The following is a 21,260-nucleotide window of genomic DNA, read 5'->3' as shown; positions in this document are numbered from 1 at the left end:
TGTTCATAACCAAAAAGAATTTATTTAATTCAATTATAAGGAGGGAATTTAACACACAATTTAACCAAAAAGAACATTCTAAGGTCAAAGCAATATCTCATTGTTTCATTAAGAGTGGGATTGACTTACTTGTATCGTGTTAAACCACATGCTAATTTTTCATGCCTTGCCTTGTGCATTCAAATCTTCTTGTAGTTTTATTTAACATATTGGCGTAGCACTCACTACTCAGTATCTACTTCATATGTATTTTGTAGCATACCTTCTACTGATTTTGTTTAGATGATACACCTCTTGTGGTTATGCCCCTTATGACAACACTTGTGAAAAGGGTGATATTTCTTTCAATCTCAATCTCTTCAATGTGTTTAAATGTTTAGGAGGACTTATTAACTTTGCTTAACAAGTTTTTCTCATTTAGAATACTGCAAAATTAATTATTATTTCCTATCTCTTGAAGTTCTGAGTGTATTTTGTGAAAAATAAACACATCTAAATCATTTTCAATTATGAAAGACTTTTTAATATAAATATTAGCTTTTTATTTTATCTCAAAAAAATTCTTTTAAGCTATTTAAAACCAATTATGAATAAATTCAATGATAAAGGTTATAAGTGTTTGTGCGTAAAATGATTCTATTCTACTTCAAAATAGGTCTAAACTTGCTTCAAATAAAGGTCAATTGTATATCAAAATGAAGCTCTTGAATTTAGGAATTTTTAGGGACAAATTGCATTTCAATCGGAGGTCTTATGTACCCATAAGTGCTTTTCAGAAGGTTTTGGAAACAAAAAATTGAAGAAAAATGGACAAAATATTTATTTTGATAATTGGACCTAGAGGTGGACCCCACTTACCATTAAGAAGAAGAGGAAAAATTTTTTTAGAATAGTCAAATTTTGACTGTTGACCAGTCAACTGTTGACTGGTCAAAGGCCCTTGCTAATGATGCCAGTGATGACATCATCATCTTTGACCTCTAGCCGAGTTGGGCCAACCCGACTGGAGCTTTGACAGATCTTCTTGACCCGCCAACTTTGAATAGCCATATTTTCCTCACTTTAACTCTGTTTTTCAGGTTCTTGGTATTGTTGGAATCGTCTCTTCGAGCTCTACATGTTATAACTAGAGGTGAGAATACGGGCCAGCCCAACCCTATAGGAATGTCGGGCTTAAAAGGGCTAGCCTTACAAAGCTAAAATTTCAAAAATATTCCAATTTGCTAGGCCTGACCCTAAGTTAACAGGCTCAAGACCAGCTCGCGGGCTTTTGTCCCGTTTAAGGGGGAAAAAAACTATTTTTCATATTTTTTTATCCAAAAGAATGAAAATAAAATAATAAAATTATTAATAAAAGACATAATATGAATAAAATTAAGTCACAAATACAAAATATCATCATCCATCAACATCCAAAAACATCTAAAACATTCATTAATAAGATAACAATATCCAAAAGTTTCATCTATAGTACAAATGTACAATAAACAAACGTTATAATTAATCTTTTGAAACTTTATTATCACTATAATTAATTACTCTTATTAATAAATATGCTTTTCTTTCGTAACAAAAATATCAAGTTTTTCTTCTTTATAAGAATTTCACTTCTAAATTTTGCAATCTAACTATTATTTTATTTTAGTTTAAGAAACATTGTTGTTGAAACTCATAAATTTCTAATTCAAATTATAGAATCACAAGTTATATAAGTATAAAAATACTCTCTTATCAAATATATATAGTTTAAAAATATCAATACATATAATATAAATCAAATCATTATTAAAGTCCAAATTAACCCCTTTTTTAAAAAAATTTAATTGGACAAATGATCTTCTAAAACTAAATAAATCAAACCATTTCGAGAAATTTAATTTTAAAATGATAATAATAACTAAATATTTGAAATATCATTAACAATATAAAAAATTAATAATATTATAATTATATAAAAAATTTAAAAAAAAATTTATAAAAGGGCCTAAACAGGCCAGCCCTTGGCCCTGCAAGGCCAACTCCCCTGCAGGGCCTATTTCCTATTTGAGGGGCAAAACTTTAAGCCCGGCCCTCGTAATTTTTAGGCCTAAACGGGCTTGACCTGTTTTCTTAGCTCTAGTTACAACCTTTGTAATGCACAAAAAATCTCACTTTTGAAGACCCAAATTTGAGCTACTATGGCTTACGACTTTGTGACTCCATAGCAGTATTCAATCAGTTCTCCAGCTTTCCAAGAACTTACAATACTTGTTTTTTATGTACTTAAATGGGTTCAAAACAAAAGAACAACGGTCACAACATATAACATCATATATGACTTTTCTTTAACTCACATCATACAAACACATGTATGTTTATGTTTAAACTAAATGACATGATGCATAGCAGAAAATTTTTTTTAAAAAAATTATATCTTGCTTATAAATAATATATTATCACAGCCTTAAGATTGACATGGCTTTGATACCAATGTCAAAAATATTAAATATAAACAAAAATCGTGTACCAGGTGAAATCCATGTTCGAATCCGGTTTATTCCTCAAGAGGTCTACAAGTTGATCTACCGTCTCATATAGAGTTCAGACTGCTAGAGTTTAAATTTGAATGGCACAGCAGAGCACCATACAAGTGGGAGCATTACAGAGAGAGGAAAGAGTAAGAAAACTCAACTACTAGGGTGAATGAAAGCCTTTATAAAATATTCACTAAATCCATTAGTTTGAATTTGAATTTGAATATTCAAATATCTCTTAATTGATAAGATTATGAATTTAAATTTAAATCCAAAATCAACCTTAATTCTAAATATATATTTCTAATATATATATTTAATCTGTATAATATAAATTAATTTAACTTATATCGTAATCGATTGGATTTGATTCAAAATTTTTGACTGAGTCAAAATATCATAATTTTGCTTAGATATTTAATTGGAATATTCTCTTAATATCCAGTCAAATAATCTGGCTCATGAAAGGCAGATCCAAGTCCAAAAATCCAACACTCATAATGGGGGGATCGGTGGATATAATCTTATTAAAATTTTAAAAATGCAGATACATCATCCCAACGTTAGATGATTTGTAGATACCTTATCAAATTTAATTATTAAGCCCAAGTAACCACCTTAATTAGACCTTTTTCAAGCATTTAGGAACATGGGTGTTTAAGGTTTGGGCATTTCGTTCCTGCACTAAACTTTGTACCTTTTGGTGAATAATTTGACCAACTTTATTAGTAACTTTAGACCAATATTCTTTCCATTTGACAAAGTGGCGTCTCTATATTATCAACCAAAAAAAAAAAAAAGCCAGACTTTAAACTGGCTTTTTTTTAAATTTACATAGAAAAGGGAAGGGATGAAGAAATACATTCTTGGCGCAATATAATGCGAATGTATGTGTATCTATAATCTTTTTTAATTGTGCAAAATTTTTAGAATTTTTAAAAAAATAAACTTCAATATGGAATTATGGAGAGATAACAAAGTTATTTGCCATTTAGTTCCAAACATTTGAGTGACTACTAACCACAGCCAGCATTCTCTTTTGATTAGCATAATACAAACACAGTAAATCCAATACCACTCTGTCCTATTTATAGAGAAAGAATAAATCTTTTTGTCCTAATTATAAAATATGTCATTAATTTTTTATCACTAACTTTCTCTTCTACCCCTTATTTTTTTTGTCACACTCTTTTACCCCTTATTAAATGTTGGTGTGTATTATTTAATTTTTAAAGTACGTATATATATATATTTATATTTAACGGGGACAAAATTAAAAATTTGTACTGATTTTTTAGATAGAGTTAGCAAGTCTTTTCTCTTTAACTGTAGGAGATACGCTAACTCTGCCGCGTTTGATATTTTATTTTTTCATTTTATTATATTATGCCGTTAGGGTGCACCAAACAATTCATCCATCAAGTGCCCCAAAAAAATTAATCCATCAAAGTGGATTATCTTTGAGAAAATTACAATCAAGTCTCATAAAAAGAAAAAAAATTACAAAATAAGTCTCAGAGATTGTCTTTGTTATTACAAGCTGCTCAAGTTGTTATTGAGACTTTTTAGTAATTATTTCTCTTCCGTGAGACGTGATTATAATTCTCTCTGCATCTTTTGATCTTCCTTCTACGGCTTTCGATAACTATTATTATCCTGTCCCTAATATAAAAATTATTTTAATTTTTATTTTAGTTTTAAATATAACATTTCAATTTATTTTGTTTTTTATATTTATTTATTTATTCTAATACAGTCATTGTAATAATGGTAATTTTAGATAATATACCTGATTAGTAAGAATATTTTATTAAAGATAACACTTATTTATTACAATAACTAACTTAACTAATTTTTTTAATCTACTCAAATTAGTTAGCTAATTCTTATATTAAAAATAGGAGGTAGCATAACATTATTTTTACCCGTCCATTTTGCATATGAAATAATCCCTAATATTATGTGCGAAATGAAAGGTAAACAATTAAGATAAGCCAATAATAGTTATGTACGTTAGATACTCCTCTGGTCCTATTTATAGGATAAAGAAAGAAGATATTTTTTAGTCCTATTTATAAGGCACTGAAGGAAATTTTTTGTATAGATGTATAATTTTAATTTTTATTTATTATAGTGTTGATGTTGATTTTGTTTAGATTAGGTATAATGTATATTAAATATAGATAAAGTTGGTAAGTTATTAAATTTTAAATGAGAGTTAATGAAGTTTAAAGTTTCTCTTGATTTTTCTGAAACATGCTGAAAGTAACTTATAAATAATAGGACCAAAAGAGTACGTCATGTTACTCAATTATTTAGTTGGATAACCTTGTTGGGAATCCAAATTTAAGAATGTAATAAAGTTTTATTCTTAATTAAATATACAAAAATAAAGTTCATCAAAGTATACCTCCTAATTAATTGGAAAAAAGTCAAGTTGCAGTTGGCGAACACAGTAGTAAGAGTAATTGGCATGAAAACATGGATTTCTATTAAGATCTGAGATAGCTCGTCTTTCCCTTGCAAAACAAAACTATACAATTCTTGGGTATATTTGTTTTAAAATATACTTCTCTCTGTTTTTTTTTTTTTTTGCGACAGATTAAAATATACTTCTCTTACTCTTATTATAAAACCTATCTAAGTAATTTGATTAAATTAAAAGAGTGAGTTGAGTTAGTTAATTATAATAAATATGATATGTTTTTTATAAAACATTCTAACTATCTTTCTTAATATCATAAATCTCTCTATTAAGATTATTATTGAGAGAGTATTATTAAGGATAATTTGGAAAAAAATTTGATAAATATAAAAAAAATAAGTGTTATATTTAGGATTAAAATAACTTCACAATTAAGTCATATGTTAAGGATTTAAAAAGTATTTTCTTGAAACTATTGTGGTTCTTAAAATTGTGCTGCGGTTAAATATGTGTTATTTTAATGATTCCTTCTTAAAAAATATTAACTTTGTTAGCAAAAACAGACTAAGAAGAACTTCGCATCTTCCATTCTTTCCTTCTTCATCTCTTACTTTTACCCGAAGAAAACTGCCATTACAAAATTCTTTTTGCAAACTACACAAAATGATTATCAAGTACATGTTTGTTTTATTACATTGGTTAATATGACAAGAGAGCTCCCAATCACATTCCAATTTAATGGCACGAAAGTTTTCTTGTAAGTGAAAAATCGTGAGTTTGATGCTCTTTTTAATATTTTTTTTCTCTAATTAATATGATAAGAGAGCTCTTAATGCACGATTAGGTAGTCTCAACCTAACATATTAAAATAGGCAATGCTTGTGCCAATTATATTGGTTAACTCATTGTGCTCATAATAAAGATTTGAAGCTTCAAATTCCCTTCCCATTGTTTATATGGGAATTGCTATGGTCGGATGTTAAATTTGACTAACTAAATTAATCTATTCATATGCACAACTTAGCCCCGGGGCCCTTGTATTTAAAAAAACAAAAAGATTGCTTACAAATTATGATTGTCTTTTTTTTTTCTTTTGTCTTTGGTTATAATTTGAATCCATTTCAGTCAAACGGTTTCATTTATTCTAAGGAGTAGCAATTACTCCTCTTATATTATTTATAGAGTAGAGAGAGAAAAAACTTTTTAATCCTATTTATCGGGCAGAGAGAGAAAATTTTTATATAAATATACAACTTTATCTTTTTATTTATTATTGTGTTGATTTTGTTCTCATGAGCTATATTGTATATTAAATAGAAATAAAATTGAAAATTTTTTAATTTTAAATTAGAATTAATGAAGTTTAAGGTTTTTATTTGTCTACGTAAAACATGTTAAAAGTAACTTATAAATAAGATTAGAGAAGTATGTGTTAGTGTTTTGTCTTGACTAAATTACCTATGTAATATGAAAATAAAAAATAATGAAAGCTAAGAAAGAGGCTGGTATTATTTGGAATTTCAAACGCAATTTAAGTATTTGTGAGCCTTTTCCAACTGCATGAATTAAATTAACTTGCTTTGCTATGGCACATTATTTCTTTCTAATTTAATTTACAATGGTAGATTGATGATTCAAATTTCATTAAAAAAGCCCCAAATTTAATCCTTTATTGTTCAAGTTATACATTGATTTATACGTTATGTAAATTAGTTTGAGCAGATCATAAATATAAAAAATAAAGTTAATTAGGACTTTATGTTTATAAACAAATATAATCTCCTATTAGTTCATATGGATCTATATATAATATATGTATCAAATTGTACTACCTCCAGTTCTAAATAAAAGAATAGTTGGAGATTTAATTTTGTCCAAAATATAAAACTCAAATTCACATTATCTCCCATATTTATTTAATTTTTCTTAAAGAAGTTTTCATGTTGATTACATATATTAAAATGTTTCCATTAGACATTATTAGCAATGACATTTTAAGAAAGACAACACAAATTTATCACAAATAACTAATTTTATTAATATTTATAAATTAGTTATGTAGTTCTTATACCGAGATAATATTATTTATAAATTATGAATAGAATAATTTATCATTTTAGTTTTATGCAATATATGGGTCCCATTAAAGCTTTGTAAATATCACAACTCTAAGCTCCATATTATCATGGACATCAAGAAAAAGTGAAAGTTGAATCAAATTGATGGAGAAATTCAATTTGTTTGAGAATGGAAACCTTTAAAACAAGAGACAGAGAGCCAAATAAATTGAACAAAGGAATATATTGGGTGTGAGAGGACTAGGGAGAGATATGGGGGAGAAGCTGAACAAAAAGTGACTGATTTGAAATAAATTCAAATCCATTATTTAGGGTCAAAAGCTACAAACACTGGGAAAATTAAGAAACGAAAAAGCTACAAATAAAAGTCACTACTTAAAGATACTTGTCCTAAAAGATCTTAAAATTTTTAATTATTTTGAAAGATAAAAGCAAAAAGAAATTTACCATGACGCTTGAAATACAATTTTCTCTTGTAGTTATAAGTTTTGGTTTTTACATTCTTCAAAATTATTTGCAAATTTAAGACTTTTACTATAAATTAAGTCTGGTCTTTATATGTTTGATAGAATTTGAGAAATGATCTGTATTGTCAATAGAATTAAAATTATCTTTAAATTACATTTATATGCAAGAATCACGTATTTATTACTCCTTTAGTTTTATTTCAATTACTTTTAACATATTTAACATAGATCAATAAAAATTTTAAACTTTGTTATTTTTCATTTAAAATTTAATAATTTTTTAAATTTATCTCTATTTAATATATAATACTACCTGCGGTCCTATTTATAAGAGCTAGTTAACTAATTTGAGGAGATTAAAAAAATAAGTTAAGTTAGTTATTAGTCATAAATAGATGTTGTCTTTCCTAAAATATCCTTGCTAATCAAATGTATTTGCTAGAATTACTATTACTAGAAAGACTACCTTAGAGAAAAATATATAAATATGAGAGATAAAATGGATTGGGGTTTTATATTTAGGACCAAAATAAAAGTCAAACAAGGTCTTATATTAAAGACTGGAGGCAGTATATCTCATGAGAATAAAATCAACATAATAATACATCAATGGTAAAATTGTATGTTTATATGAAAATTTTCAATCTTTGTCGTTTAAATAGTATAAAAACATTTCTTATCACTTTACTCTGTAAATATGACCAAGAGTATATATTATTATTGAAAAACAGTACTTTGAACATAAATCTAATAAGATGATCCCTTTAAATTTCATTAATAAAAAAATATGTTTCCTATTCCCACTGGCTTTTGGGTCTTATTAGTCGTATATTGGTCAAGTCAAATCATTTTATTTCTTCAAGACTACCACTAATTCTTTGTTGACTTCTTTTGACTAAACCTAGATGTGGTATTCATGTACTACTTCCAGTCTTAATTATAAAAACTAATTAATTAATTTAAAGAGATTAAAAAATAAATAAAATTAGTTATTAGTCATAAATAAATATTGTCTTTTTTAAAATATTCTTACTAATCAAGTATATTGGTTAGAACTACCATTATTAGAAGGACTACCTAGGAAAAAAATACATAAATATAAGAGATAAAGTAGATTATGATCTTATATTTATGACCAAAATAAAAGTCAAACAAGGTTTTATATTAAGGATCGGAGGTAGCAGTTTACAAAGTTGAAAACGAATTGCCAGTACATAAACAGTGTACTATTTGGAAATTTATTATAAGTCATTTTACAACAATCCTAAGAAATCAAGAAATGAATAGTTAAGTCGTTAATTAAATTGATAAAAATTTTTGAGGTTATTCTTATAATTTTTTCTATATATATTTACAAATCGTTTTTCTATTTTTTTCTTCACAATGTGAATTAATTATAAGTAGAATTAAAAATAATCACTAATAATCCTCTAAGTAATTTGCACTTAAGACCAAAAATTTTCTCTAACGTATGATAAGAGAAGCAGTCGTAATTTTCTTTATAAATTTAAATTTTATGTATATTGACTCTCGACCTCCCATTTAATGAAAGCATAAAAACAGGGAAAATTTTATGGCAAAAAAAGAAAATTCAAAAAGAAAAACAAAAGAGACTGAGGCATGATTTGCTGTCATCTTAAATTTTGAAAGGTTACACTGGAAATTGAAGATTCAGCCTTCAGGTTTAAAAAGATAGGTAATTTTTTTTAAAAAAAAATAGAGATTGAATATTTACGTTGTATTTTTCATTCATTTTTCTTTATCTCCTTTTATTTTCCCCTTATTATTTTCTCATGAAAAACTCGCTCCCCTGGCGATCATAAATCCTCCGGCAAATTATGAAATTACGCAGTAAATAAGGGTCCCACGTAGCTGATGTGGATCTGACATGTCACCAAATGGGCGCCGCATTTGCCAGGCGCCAGATGGAATCATCACCCGCAAAGCCAACGCAGAACACGAGAGAGTGGTAAAAAAACAGAAGAAGAAACAGAAAATCCAAAAAAAGGAAAAAACCAAAAACAAACAAAATATATTTTATGGAGAGATACAAACACCTTTGTGGCTTTGTCTTCACTCTCACTCAATCAGCTTCCACTCATATATTTACATTACTGCCACTTCCTTCCTTCCCCTGCTTTCCTTCCTTGTTCCCTCTCCTCTTGCTCTGTTTTGTTCAACTCTGGCTGAAAATCGTCCGGAGTTTCTTCTTTCTTCCCATATAGTGGCGCCAATCAGATGGGACGTGGATTTTCCAAGCTTCGTTCCTGCTTTGAACCGGTCAACCGGACGGCGACGACAAACCAAACGGACCAGCAGGGCGAGATTTCGGCCCCAACTGAGCCTTTGGACGGAACTCTAGGCCACTCCTTCCGCTATGTGAGATCTTCGGCTCGCTTGATTTCACCCGCTCACTCGGATCGCTTCGTCTCTCCTCCTTCTAGCTCCCTCCGCTTCTCTCCCACCGGCGAACCTGTTATCAGAGCCCGAACCGATTGCCCGGAAACTGGGTTCAGGGCCATTTCCGGAGCTTCGGTGAGTGCCAACAATTCGAATCCGAAAACTGTTCTCCAGCTGGAAGATATCTACGACGAAGCCAATGATGATATCGCTCCTGAAGGTCACGTGAGGGGAAGTATTGTGAATGGGTTCGAAGGTACATCTTCGTTTAGTGCTCTTCCGCTTCACCCGGCACCGAGAGGGGAGGTTCACTTTCTTTCTGGTCCAATTGAGCGTAGTGCCCTCTCTGGGCCTCTTGAGGCAAACAACGCCACCACAGAAAGTGAAAGTGAGGTCCCTTTTTCGGCTCCTCTGGGCGGCTTTTATATCAAAAAGAAGCGGAAGAGGGCGTTTCCACGGTTGCGTAAGGCATTTCATCGGGCCATTCCGGGGTTGAATTTCGTGGGCAGAAAGGAAGTTCCGCCGAATGAAGATAAGCCGGAGATGAAGAGTGAGAGTCATGTTCAGTGGGCGCTTGGTAAAGCAGGAGAGGATCGGGTACATGTGGTTGTATCAGAAGAACATGGCTGGCTGTTCATCGGGATTTACGACGGCTTCAATGGCCCTGACGCGCCGGAATTTCTAATGTGCCATCTTTATCGTGCTGTTTATAATGAACTAAAAGGTTTGTTCTGGGAAGTTGAAGAGGCAGAGGAAACTAACCCATCAGCTTCTGAAAATCCATTGCTTGCAATTGGCGTGGAAACTGAAACCTCAATGGGAAAGTCCCGGGCAGAGGTCAAAACGGAGGGTGAAATTTCAGAATGTTTAGAAGATTCGAATCCTCAAATGTTTCAAGCTGAAGGAACTGAAAGTAGACGACGCAGGCTATGGGAATTTCTTGAAGAAGACGATCATGAAGATGGTCTTGATCTTTCAGGCTCAGAAAGATTCGCATTTTCCGTCCATGACGCAATCAACATTAGAAACGCGGGCTCAGAAGTTAGTAGACGGTGGCAATTATCAAAACTGAAGCATGGATTATCAAAACATAAGAGGGTCCATGGTGGTAAGTTGTCACCGTCCGCACAACATGCGAAAGAGAAGGTTGACAGAGAAAAAGAGAAGTCTTCTGGTGGAGGAATAAGGAAGCGGAAGGTGGGACCCGTGGATCATGATTTAGTACTGAGGGCTTTGTGTCGGGCTCTTGAAGCCACAGAAGTTGCTTACTTGGACCTGACGGACAAGCTTCTTGATTCAAACCCAGAACTTGCTTTAATGGGGTCGTGTGTTTTAGTTGTTCTAATGAGGGACGATGATGTCTACGTGATGAACGTGGGAGATAGCCGAGCCATTGTCGCACAATATAAGCCCAGAGAGTTGAAGTCTACTGATGAATTGAGATGTGAGGTAAATAACGAGGAATTCATAGATAGATATGAAAGCGAAATCAAGTTGGAGAATGAGGATTCTGGCCAAGAAATGAGGTTAGTTGCATTACAGCTTTCCACCGACCATAGCACCAGCATTGAAGAGGTACGCTCAATTTTTAGATTTCTTCTTCTTTAAGTGTTGGTCGTAATTCAGAGTTGTTATATTCAAGGCTAAGTGGCTTTACCTCATTCACATATCCCTTCTTTAACTGGTTGTATCAGTTTGTTCAAAACGTGAGGCTTCATTCTTTTGCAGGAAGTCATAAGAATTAAGAACGAACATCCTGATGATAGCCGCTGCATTGTCAATAATAGAGTGAAAGGTCGTCTTCAGGTCACCAGAGCATTTGGGGCAGGATTTTTGAAACAGGTTTCTTTTAAGATTCTTTATTTCCATATTGTCATGCATTTGTATCAAATCTCTTCGCCTTATAGTTTATGCTCTATAGAGATACCAAAACCTCATGTTGCCTTTTCCCCTTAATTTTCTTACATAGTCTTGATTCATGTGTTACAGATATGAACACTGGTTCTCAGGTGACACATGGAAAACCAGTTCATAACTCAGTTTCTCATTGTCACTTTGTGCCTGGTGGTTAAAGTGAGGTCCTAGGCTTTAGAGAGAGCCATAGCTCAACCCTCTGACATAGAAAAAGCTACATTTGTCTTGTAAACTCAATTTCATTGTGCCTGTGATACTGTTGCACATGCAGACTCTGAAATAGAATCCTGCTTATTTGGCATTTCTCTTGTTTGTGAATGCATAATTTTGAAGTATTTTAAATCAATTTATTTATACTTACATGATGGTATAATTTGCATGGTGCTGCAGCCAAAGTGGAATGATGCAGTGCTGGAAATGTTTCGCAATGATTATATTGGCACTGCTCCCTATATATCCTGCTCTCCTTCACTATACCACCATAGATTAACCCAAAGAGATCAGTTCTTAATCCTCTCATCTGATGGATTATATCAATATCTAACAAATCAAGAAGTGGTTTCTCAAGTTGAGAACTTGATGGAGAAGTTCCCAGATGGAGATCCTGCTCAGCATTTGATAGAACAGCTACTCATCCGAGCAGCCAAGAAAGCTGGTAAATAAAATTTCCAATCTGGTTAATTTTCCTCTTGTTTCGTAGTTTACATCGAGCATATAGATTATGTTATAAGCAGAAGAATTTATAGAAAAATTCTGGATTGTCAAGTAGAGTTGAGATTTATAGGAAGGTGACTGTGATGCTGATTGCTGCAGGAATGGATGTGCATGAGTTGCTGGATATTCCACAGGGAGATCGGAGGAAGTACCATGATGATGTTACTGTTATGGTGATATCACTTGAAGGCAGAATCTGGAAATCATCAGGCAGCTATATCTGAGGCCTTGATCTTTCTTTTCTCACATATTCTTTTAATCTCAGTGAGCCTCCATAGCAGCTGAAACTGATCCATTTTTTCATCAGTCATGTTCTTCGATTCCTTCTTGGGGTCTTGCAGAATAACGGAATGGCTGATGGTAGTGTCAATGAGCTCCCATCAGGGGGCTTTATCAACAATGCAATTCAAAAGCACTGAGCCTAACAATGAGAAATTGCAAATAAATTTTCCTGAGAAAACAAAGTGAAGTTTTCACTTTTCTTCAAGGTAACCAAAAAAGAATTTTGGTGTACATTGGTGGGGATATGCATACATGTATTGACTGAGCAGCGAGCACCTGTAATCGAGGGCGTCTGCGGATTAAGATACTTCAGAATTAGGATCTCTTTTTTTTTTAAACTACTTTACAGAACCATTAAGATCTGTTTGTTACAATTTACAAAGCATTGCAACGAGATAGTTCCTTTGAGAAAGCTGCCCAGAATAGCTTAAATGTCCAACCCATGTATTGATGGCAAGCGTTAGTTTTCCTTTTTCTTGTTTAAATTATGTTTGGGCCTTGAGCATCCAATAGATATCCCAATAGATGCGAATTATAGGATGCTACGAATTCAACAAACGCTTGTAACCAAAAAAAAAAATTAAAAAAGGAAAAGGAAAAACTGAGCAAATGCATTATCTAGGGCGATTTGCTTCAATTACATGAATCATCATGAAAAAATTGAGCCAAATATTTGGTTGGACTCATGAATTATATGTTGTCAGGATCTGGGACTTATGAATAAAGATCACACTGAATTTTAATTTTAATTTTAATTGAGGGATTAGTTTCTTCTACTAAATCTAATTATCGTTCGTTGAAGATCACAATTTTAGTAGTCAATAATTGACAATACATTTACCTTACCCAATTTCATTTTCGAATTGCAACGCGCTAGATATTAGAAATGTATTTTTGGTCTGAACTGTAGATAGGAAAAAAAGCTACAAATCAATTTTTTTTTATGTTGTAATTTTTATATTAATTTTTATACTACATCGTATCCTTAAAATAAAAGCTAGTTTGATATTTAATTTGGTCCTAAATATAAAACTTCAATCCACTTTGTCTCAACTCTCATATTTATCTATTTTTTTTTCAAAACAGTCCTTGTAGTAGTTATACATGTTAAAAATTTCATCAAATGGTAATTCTAACTAAGATACATGATTAGCAAGGGTATTTTAAAAATGATAACACTTATTTATTACAAATAACTAACTCAACCAACTTTATTAATTTATTTAAATCAATCAACTAGTTCTTATACTACTTTCAGTTCTTAATATAAAAACTCATTTGACTTTTGTTTTAATCCTAAATATAAGATCCTAATCCACTTTATTTCTCATATTTGTCCTTTTTTTTTCTCAAAATAGTCATTGTAATAATAGTAATTCTAACCAATACACTTGATTAACAAGGATATTTTAGGAAAGATAATACCTATTTATTACAAATAACTAACTTAACTAATTTTCTTAATCTACTCAAATTATTCAACTAGTTTTTATATTAAAGACCGGTCATAGTATTTAATATCAGAAGCAGCATTGTGCAAAACTTGGCTCAAACCTTTGATCCTTTGACCTGACTTTGGCGTTCATCGGGATGAACAATCGACAGGGATCAGACCCTTGGATGAGGTTTGTTTTCATTGATGCTTCTACTTTGTATCATCATCATCATCTTTTTGCCTACTCTCCCCAGTTCTATTTTTTGTGTTACCTTTATTCTCTCTCCTTTTTTATTACCTGGACTTCAATCTTAAATTTTTCTTTGAAGGTCAAAAAAAGGGAGGAAAAAAATCTTTAATACCATAAATGAAAAAGAAAAGAAACAGAAAAAAGTCTCATCCTGGTTCGAACTCGCAACCTCTAGATCAGCTCCCAACTGATTCATACTTTCATTCAAAAAACTATTTTTGTGGGTGAAAATAAGGATAAGATGTTGCAGGAAGTTAGCGTTGGTGGTTATGTGTGCAAATGGCTTCTTGTATCTCAAACCCTGTATCATTACAGGGCTGGAAGAGAAGCACCCCTTATAGCTTATTCGGTTGGAACATTGGCAAGAACAAAGCTGACGACAAACCACAGACTAAGTATCATGATATGGATCTCACCTTCCCACCTTCTCTTCTCAATAAAACTTTCTTGAAGGGTCCTCTCTCTCTCTCTCTCTCTCTCTATTTGTTCTTCTCTCTCTCTGTAAGTTTCATACTTGCAGGTCCTGACCTTCAAAATTCTGTGAAATTTATCAGGTAAGGAACTCAAATGCTGCTATAGGGCCACAATTGATGGGTTTAGCGCGACGAAATTTCACGAATGCTGCGACTTCAAGGGGCCATGTGTGATCATCGGCTACGCAGACAATTCTTTCAAGTTTGGGGCTTTTAACCCTGAAGGCTACAGAAGCACTGACGATTACTACGATACTTTTGATGCTTTCTTGTTCTACTGGCCTGAAACTGGTGCTCAAACCCAACCCATTGTTTTGCCCAAGGTTGGTGGCAGTGGTGCGGCTCTTTTCGATTATGCTCGTGGGGGCCCACAATTTGGGGCGGATGGGCTTCTCATTGGGCCCCCCTTGGCCCCAGTTATGGGTGGTTTTGCAGGACCTGATACAAACTCTGGCATTGGTAACCTAAGGCAAGCCAAGTCTAGATTGGGATTGTCTTATGCTAAGAGGGAAGACGGCAAAGAGTCTCTTTTTGGAGACGAGTCCAAGGCTACCCTTGAAGAAGTTGAAGTTTTTTGCAGCCCCCAAATTGCTAGCTTGTACTAGAACTGCATAATGGGTAACAAATAGTCATACTGCTACTATTTTGCCTTTCATGATGATTGCATTGAAACCGTTTTCTGCTCAATTATGGTACGGTTCAAACTGCTAATTCCTTGAAGCTTCTAATTTATGTAGGCTAGGCTTAAATAATTTGTAGGCATAATGAGTTTTAGATGCTTATCAAAGCAACTGCACAGGGTAATGTCTTGTCAACTCGAAAAGTAAACTTCATCTTATCTCCTCTTTTTTTCCTTTTTTTTTTGGCTGAACAGCTCTTTTTATTAAAGAGAAAACTGATTTCAAGCAGAATCAGGAGTCCAGTTTATTCACATGCATAACGTACATGTTAATTTGCTTTCAACTTTGAGCTTTAGAAATTTAAGCACCAAGATGCAGTAATGATGAATCCATAAGCAGTAGGCAGAGTTGAAGGGCAAGCACATATAGAATTCTCCATTTAGCTTATTTTATTGATATTGATACATAGATGGCTGAATGTAAACCGGCTTCTGATGAAGCGGACAGAAGTGATTATTTCCAGAGCAGGCACTATAACAGTAGGAGTGACACATCTAGTCCTTAGGAAGGGATTGCACATGCACGTAATTTTTACTCCAAGACGTACTTTAAAAGGCGTTGTCTCAGAGAGAGATCCCCCTCCCAAGGAAACACCATGAAACTTTAGCTAACTTAGACGCACAGAGATTGGAACCTCAAAGGCATTGAAATTGTCTTGGCTGCAAAGATAGCAACTTTTCAGAACGGTTTTGGATATCTGAATGAATTGATCTGATCAAAGCCTTCATGAGCCACATGCCCGTTTACATATGAGCAGCCAAATTGATTGATATCTTCAGCAAATTCAATTTCTCCATTTACATTTGAGTAAGATGAAGAGGTTGAATTTTCTCTTGGCAGGAATGGTTGCCATGGATTCATTGAACACGATAAGTCGTACTGTGGAAAGTATCCAGACATGGAATCTTGTACTTCAGAGCAATAGTCCTGCAGAGTTGGAGGAGTAAACAAATGAAGTCAGAACTCATATATGTCTGAAACTTAGCTAATGCATATGAAGTTCCCTTCTTTATTCCTAGTACCATGGAAGAATCTAGAATTAATTCAGGAGAGACATCAAAATGTGAAGGGTTGATGGACTCCAAGGAAGAAGCTTGCTCAGGCTCTGCCACTGTTGGAGCCACATGGTGTGAAGTCTTCATGGAAGCTTCTTCATTCCCACTGTTGCAACTTCTTCCTGCAGCCTTACCCTTTTGTTCTTCTTGCGAACTCCTGGTCTTCTCATTCTTCTTTATCACTCTGCACAATGCAAAACCACCCTACAAATTGCCATAAAGCAACCAACTTCAATCTCAAATTTCAGCCAAATTAAAGCCATATAACACACGCGCGCGCACACACACACAAGTAATAAATTTACCTGAAAACAAGGTGATGAGAGATCAGAGTCATTATTGAGTCGATATTCATACATGACCCACTCGGTTCGATCTCCAAGTGGAGCTCTTCCGCGATAAAAAACAAGGGTCTTTCTACATCCTGTAACAGTGAATGGAGTTGATTGACACACTATGTTTCTGTCTTTTCCAGTGGCTTTCCAGTACCCGGTTTTGGTAGCTCTATTTGTTCGCGATCCATTTGGCCACTTTCGATCTCGTGGACAAAAGAAAAACCACTCCATATCTCTCTTCGGTAGGAATGATTTCTCTGCATCATATGTTCGATTCTAGTAAACTATAATGCCTCGTATGTAGATACAAGTATTGTTGAAAATATGAAATTTAAGAATACCTGGCAATTCCCATGGATCAAATTTGTATAAATCAATGACTGGGATAACCTCAAGCTCTATTTCAAGCCCCTCTACTTTTCTCTTAAGATAATATCCGACCAGCTCTTCGTCTGTTGGGTGGAAACGAAAACCTGGTGGTAATGGTGCACTTCCCATTCAAGATTTCTCTGGTTCTTACTTTTATCTCACTAAAAAAGTGAAAACCCACAAAAAACAAAGGCAAAGAAAGGGAAACTCACCCAAAACTTCAGAAAGAGAAAGAGAAAAGGAATGCAATATGAAGTGCTGCTAAGTAGCCGGAGAATATGTAATAAAAATGTGAAAGATCCAAAAATACGAGCTTTTTGTGTTTTTTGTCCAGAGTCAAGTATGACCCGTTACATGTCAGAATCATGGTCTGGCAGAAATTCAAGGTCTCTCTAATGGCAGGCTACCTCAATACTCAGTCCCTGCAAGGCTCTTGAAAGAAAAAAGAATGAGAACAAATCTAAAGACTTGACAGAAATCCTAAAGGTGGACGCTATTATGAATGCTCAGCAAGAAACTGAAATAGTTTCTAGAAATTAACAAAAGAAGAGAATGAGAATGAAGAGTAAAATCAAAGGCCCTAATCATATATATAGTGTTATCATTGGGCAAGGGAATCAGCAGTCCAAAAAAACATATACATGATACACCGAAAGTTTGAGATTGCTTGCCTCGTGTGCACTGTGCACCCCAAAATTCCAAACTAAGTGGCCCACCACATGAACCAATTCACACCAAGGATGTTAACAAAAGTTTGGTGCCTATAAAGAGCTTCTAGGTCAGGTGACAATGTCAAGCTTTTACTATTCATAAACCATTATACTACAAGATCCTGAGTAAGTAATGTAATCACCAAAAAATCTTATAAACAGTAAGCAGCACATAATGAAAACTTTCAATATAAAAAATAATTGTAAATTGTAAATTCATACTGTTCACTTGTTATTAGATTTTTTAGTGATTAGATTCCTTTTTTTTTTTTAATCTTATAGAAAATTTCCCCTGCTTATACCCATATGAGTCACCCACTTGCCATGGGATCAATATTTAAATATTTCCTAACAAATATAATTTTGTTTTGCATGGGAAAAATGCGTACATGGACAAGTTAGTGTAAGGAAGTCAAGTATTAGTGCGGGAAGTTGTTCTTTCTTGGGGCTGCAATTGTCGCCAGGTTTCTTTCACGTCATTACTGAGTCAGACAAAACAACTTTAACTTTCTTTTTTAAAAATTCACTGCTGATTGCGTCACCAAAAAAGTAATTTCAGAAAAGTGCTTAGTGATTTTACTTTTGTTTTGGAACATTTCAGAACTCATTCCTCCCTCCTCAATTCTCGTGAAAAAGATGTTAATGCAGTAAAGCTCCCTCCAAACCACTATTAATGGGACCAACAAGTCATTGTTTGCTCAATCAAAATCTTGGGTAATTGATGGAATATCTTGCTTGCGTCTCACCAAAAGCTAAAAGGGTGAAAGTTAAAAAACAAAAAACAGAAACTAAAATAAAGGCTTGCTTTAATTAGCAGCTGATTTAGTATGCTTTATTTACCTTTATGCGTTTTACTCGCATATGATTATTATTAGTTTGTGGGATTTCGCAAAAGATCAGGGGTCGTTAGGTAGAACGTTAACCTATGCTTTTTAAGTTCAGGGTTTAGTGAAAAAGCACAGTTCTGTAATAATCATCTTTATGTATATGAGATCTTAATATCGAATCCTAATAGAGGGAAAAAGTTCCTATTTCAGGAACTAGTATGCTCTCAGGTTTAATATTGGAAAAATGACAAAAAAAAAAATAGCTAAAACATTATAAATGCTAAATAAAGAATGTCAACAAAAATTTCTTATCATTTATAAATTTAATATTATCAATACCAAATAAATTGTTGTTAACAAACTTGAATTGAGATTTAATAATTTTCAGGTTTTTTTGTCATTCTCCCTTTAATATTTATCTAAAATTTTGTGAATTTCATTAAGAGTCAATTAAACAATAGACATTGACAAATCATAGTATTAAGACTGACACAAGTACACAACAAGGTGCTATAAAATTTGAAATGTTCATTACACTTAGGGGGTGTTTGGTTTATAATAAAAGTACTTTTTAAAAGTTCTTTTATACAAAATTGATACAAAACTCCTCTCACACATTTATTTCATATACTGTAAAATCACTTTTAAAATCATAATTTGGCTTCTATCTGTAATTTTTAATGTAAATGATCAATAATAATACAACTCCGTTTTTAAAGTGAATGCAAGTTCCTATATCATCATCACCATCATCAATCATTGCCTATATATCTTGGGTATCTAAGTTGTTGCTTTCTGTTTCGACTTTAACAATGATATGTTTCTTTTCCCGCTCGTGGCATAAGTTTTAAATTTGTCAAATCAATGATAAAGATTGCACGCATGTATTGCCACTTTTTTCTTTCAAAATATGGAAAGGCAAAAGAAACCAAACCCTTGAATTTTCCTTTGTTACTATTTTGATATTTTGGGTTTGGGCGGTCCAAGAATATATAACAATCGTTTTTAGCTTTAATTTCTGATCAAAGCCACTAACTCCGATATTTGCGTTCACATTGATGGGAAGGCAAAAACGACAATTTGGCATTCATAGACTGTTGACATGAAAATTCAAAAACTAATCATTCCTGCTTCTTTTCCTTTTTCTGTAATGGCGCGCTGTGAAGCAGACTTGTCATGGAGATTGGTTTGTGAAGCCACCATGAACAAGTGTAAAATCATTATAATTATATTAAGATATAAAATATCTTATGTTAACCCTCCTTCACATCTTTGAAACTTAGTTTTGATACATTTGTTTTTGTGTTTTTCTTGTAGTTTGTTTGCTAAGCCTTTTATTTTCGTTGTTTTTTGTTTCTTGATATCTGTGCTTGAGCTTCACAATTGCTTATTTTGGTAGGTTAGTTGTTGGAACTTTTTTTATGTATCGTTTTATTTAGTTAATAATATAATTGTCTTTCTTTCAAGAAAAAGTTTACCTAAAACAAGAACACTCTCCACAAAAGCTTGGTATTGAAATCAGAGAACAACCAATTTAAGAAACGCCATAACATCTAATGTTGCTCAATGTAAAGATCGCATGCTTAAGTTTGCATTGATGTTATTATTTTGTTTGAATTAGAGGAACAATAACTAACAGCTTATAAGCGAGATTGAACTCATGATATTCTACTAACAAGGCTGCAAGACCATTGGGATCAGTATCCTTATTTTGGATTTTGTGCAATTCAGGGGCTCACATCTAATTAATCTCCAGAAATGTCCAATAGAATGAACCAAAAAGAATAAAAAGACAAAGAAGTGCATGTTGGGATTGCAATTATAGAAGAGGCTATGGAAATTTTGTCATGGGGAAGTGGGTAAAACGCCGTGGGAGCAGGACAAACTTGTCCTCGTCGCTGTTTGTATGCTCCTTTCGGTTCCTCATTAGTGCCAAGTTCACGCAAGTCAACTTATGGACGATCATTCCAGCTTGCTTGATTTAGATGGATCCTCCATGCATTTAGTAATGGGAATGTCACATTCTGATTCCATTAATTTGCACTATGCAACTCCACGCGTAGTTGATGAAACTCTAGGTCATCTAAAATGGCTATCTTCTGGCATTCGTGGATTCAAATTATGAAAAATAACTGAGGTCTGATCTGAATCTTATTGTCATTTCTTGCGCTGGAAATTATGATTCACTCGTTATGACATTTTTTGATAATTAAATTCCTTTGGAACCATACAGTGAATATCTCTTCAAATTGTAACACCTCACATAATTATATCCACGTACACGATAAAATACTTCATTTAAAAATCCATATGTATATCCAACACTTCAAACA

General features: G+C 32.9%; 3 protein-coding genes across 4 annotated transcripts; 2 read left to right on the top strand and 1 right to left on the bottom strand.

The window, feature by feature from the left end:
* Positions 1–9,721: 9,721 nt before the first annotated feature.
* Positions 9,722–12,936, top strand: LOC114713784 (protein phosphatase 2C 29-like). Its single transcript, XM_028898457.1, has 4 exons — positions 9,722–11,458; positions 11,612–11,725; positions 12,188–12,452; positions 12,611–12,936. Exons 1-4 carry the CDS (start codon positions 9,722–9,724, stop codon positions 12,733–12,735), a joined length of 2,241 nt encoding a protein of 746 aa, XP_028754290.1. The 3' UTR covers positions 12,736–12,936.
* Positions 12,937–14,716: 1,780 nt separating this feature from the next.
* LOC114713801 (uncharacterized) lies at positions 14,717–16,554 on the top strand. 2 transcript variants are annotated; one of them, XM_028898478.1, is made up of 3 exons: positions 14,717–14,932; positions 15,033–15,569; positions 16,472–16,554. In XM_028898478.1, exons 1-2 carry the CDS (start codon positions 14,758–14,760, stop codon positions 15,554–15,556), a joined length of 699 nt encoding a protein of 232 aa, XP_028754311.1. In that variant the 5' UTR covers positions 14,717–14,757; the 3' UTR covers positions 15,557–15,569; positions 16,472–16,554. The 2 variants fall into 2 exon arrangements, with proteins under 2 accessions (XP_028754311.1, XP_028754310.1); XM_028898477.1 differs by lacking the exon at positions 16,472–16,554 and having other exon boundaries at positions 15,033–15,638.
* Positions 15,991–17,692, bottom strand: LOC114713800 (NAC domain-containing protein 71-like). The gene is made up of 4 exons (XM_028898475.1): positions 17,363–17,692; positions 16,992–17,278; positions 16,654–16,890; positions 15,991–16,558 (listed from the first exon to the last, which is right to left on the bottom strand). The coding sequence occupies exons 1-4, from the start codon at positions 17,517–17,519 to the stop codon at positions 16,310–16,312; spliced, it is 930 nt and encodes a 309-aa protein (XP_028754308.1). The 5' UTR covers positions 17,520–17,692; the 3' UTR covers positions 15,991–16,309.
* Positions 17,693–21,260: the final 3,568 nt, after the last annotated feature.

The sequence above is a fragment of the Neltuma alba genome, unplaced genomic scaffold (genome assembly GCF_004799145.2).
Source record: "Neltuma alba isolate B1F8T4 unplaced genomic scaffold, ASM479914v2 tig00011468_pilon, whole genome shotgun sequence".
NCBI lineage: Eukaryota > Viridiplantae > Streptophyta > Magnoliopsida > Fabales > Fabaceae > Neltuma > Neltuma alba.
The sequence above is the reverse complement of the archived record's forward strand: the minus strand, read 5'-3'. Positions and strand labels throughout refer to the sequence as shown.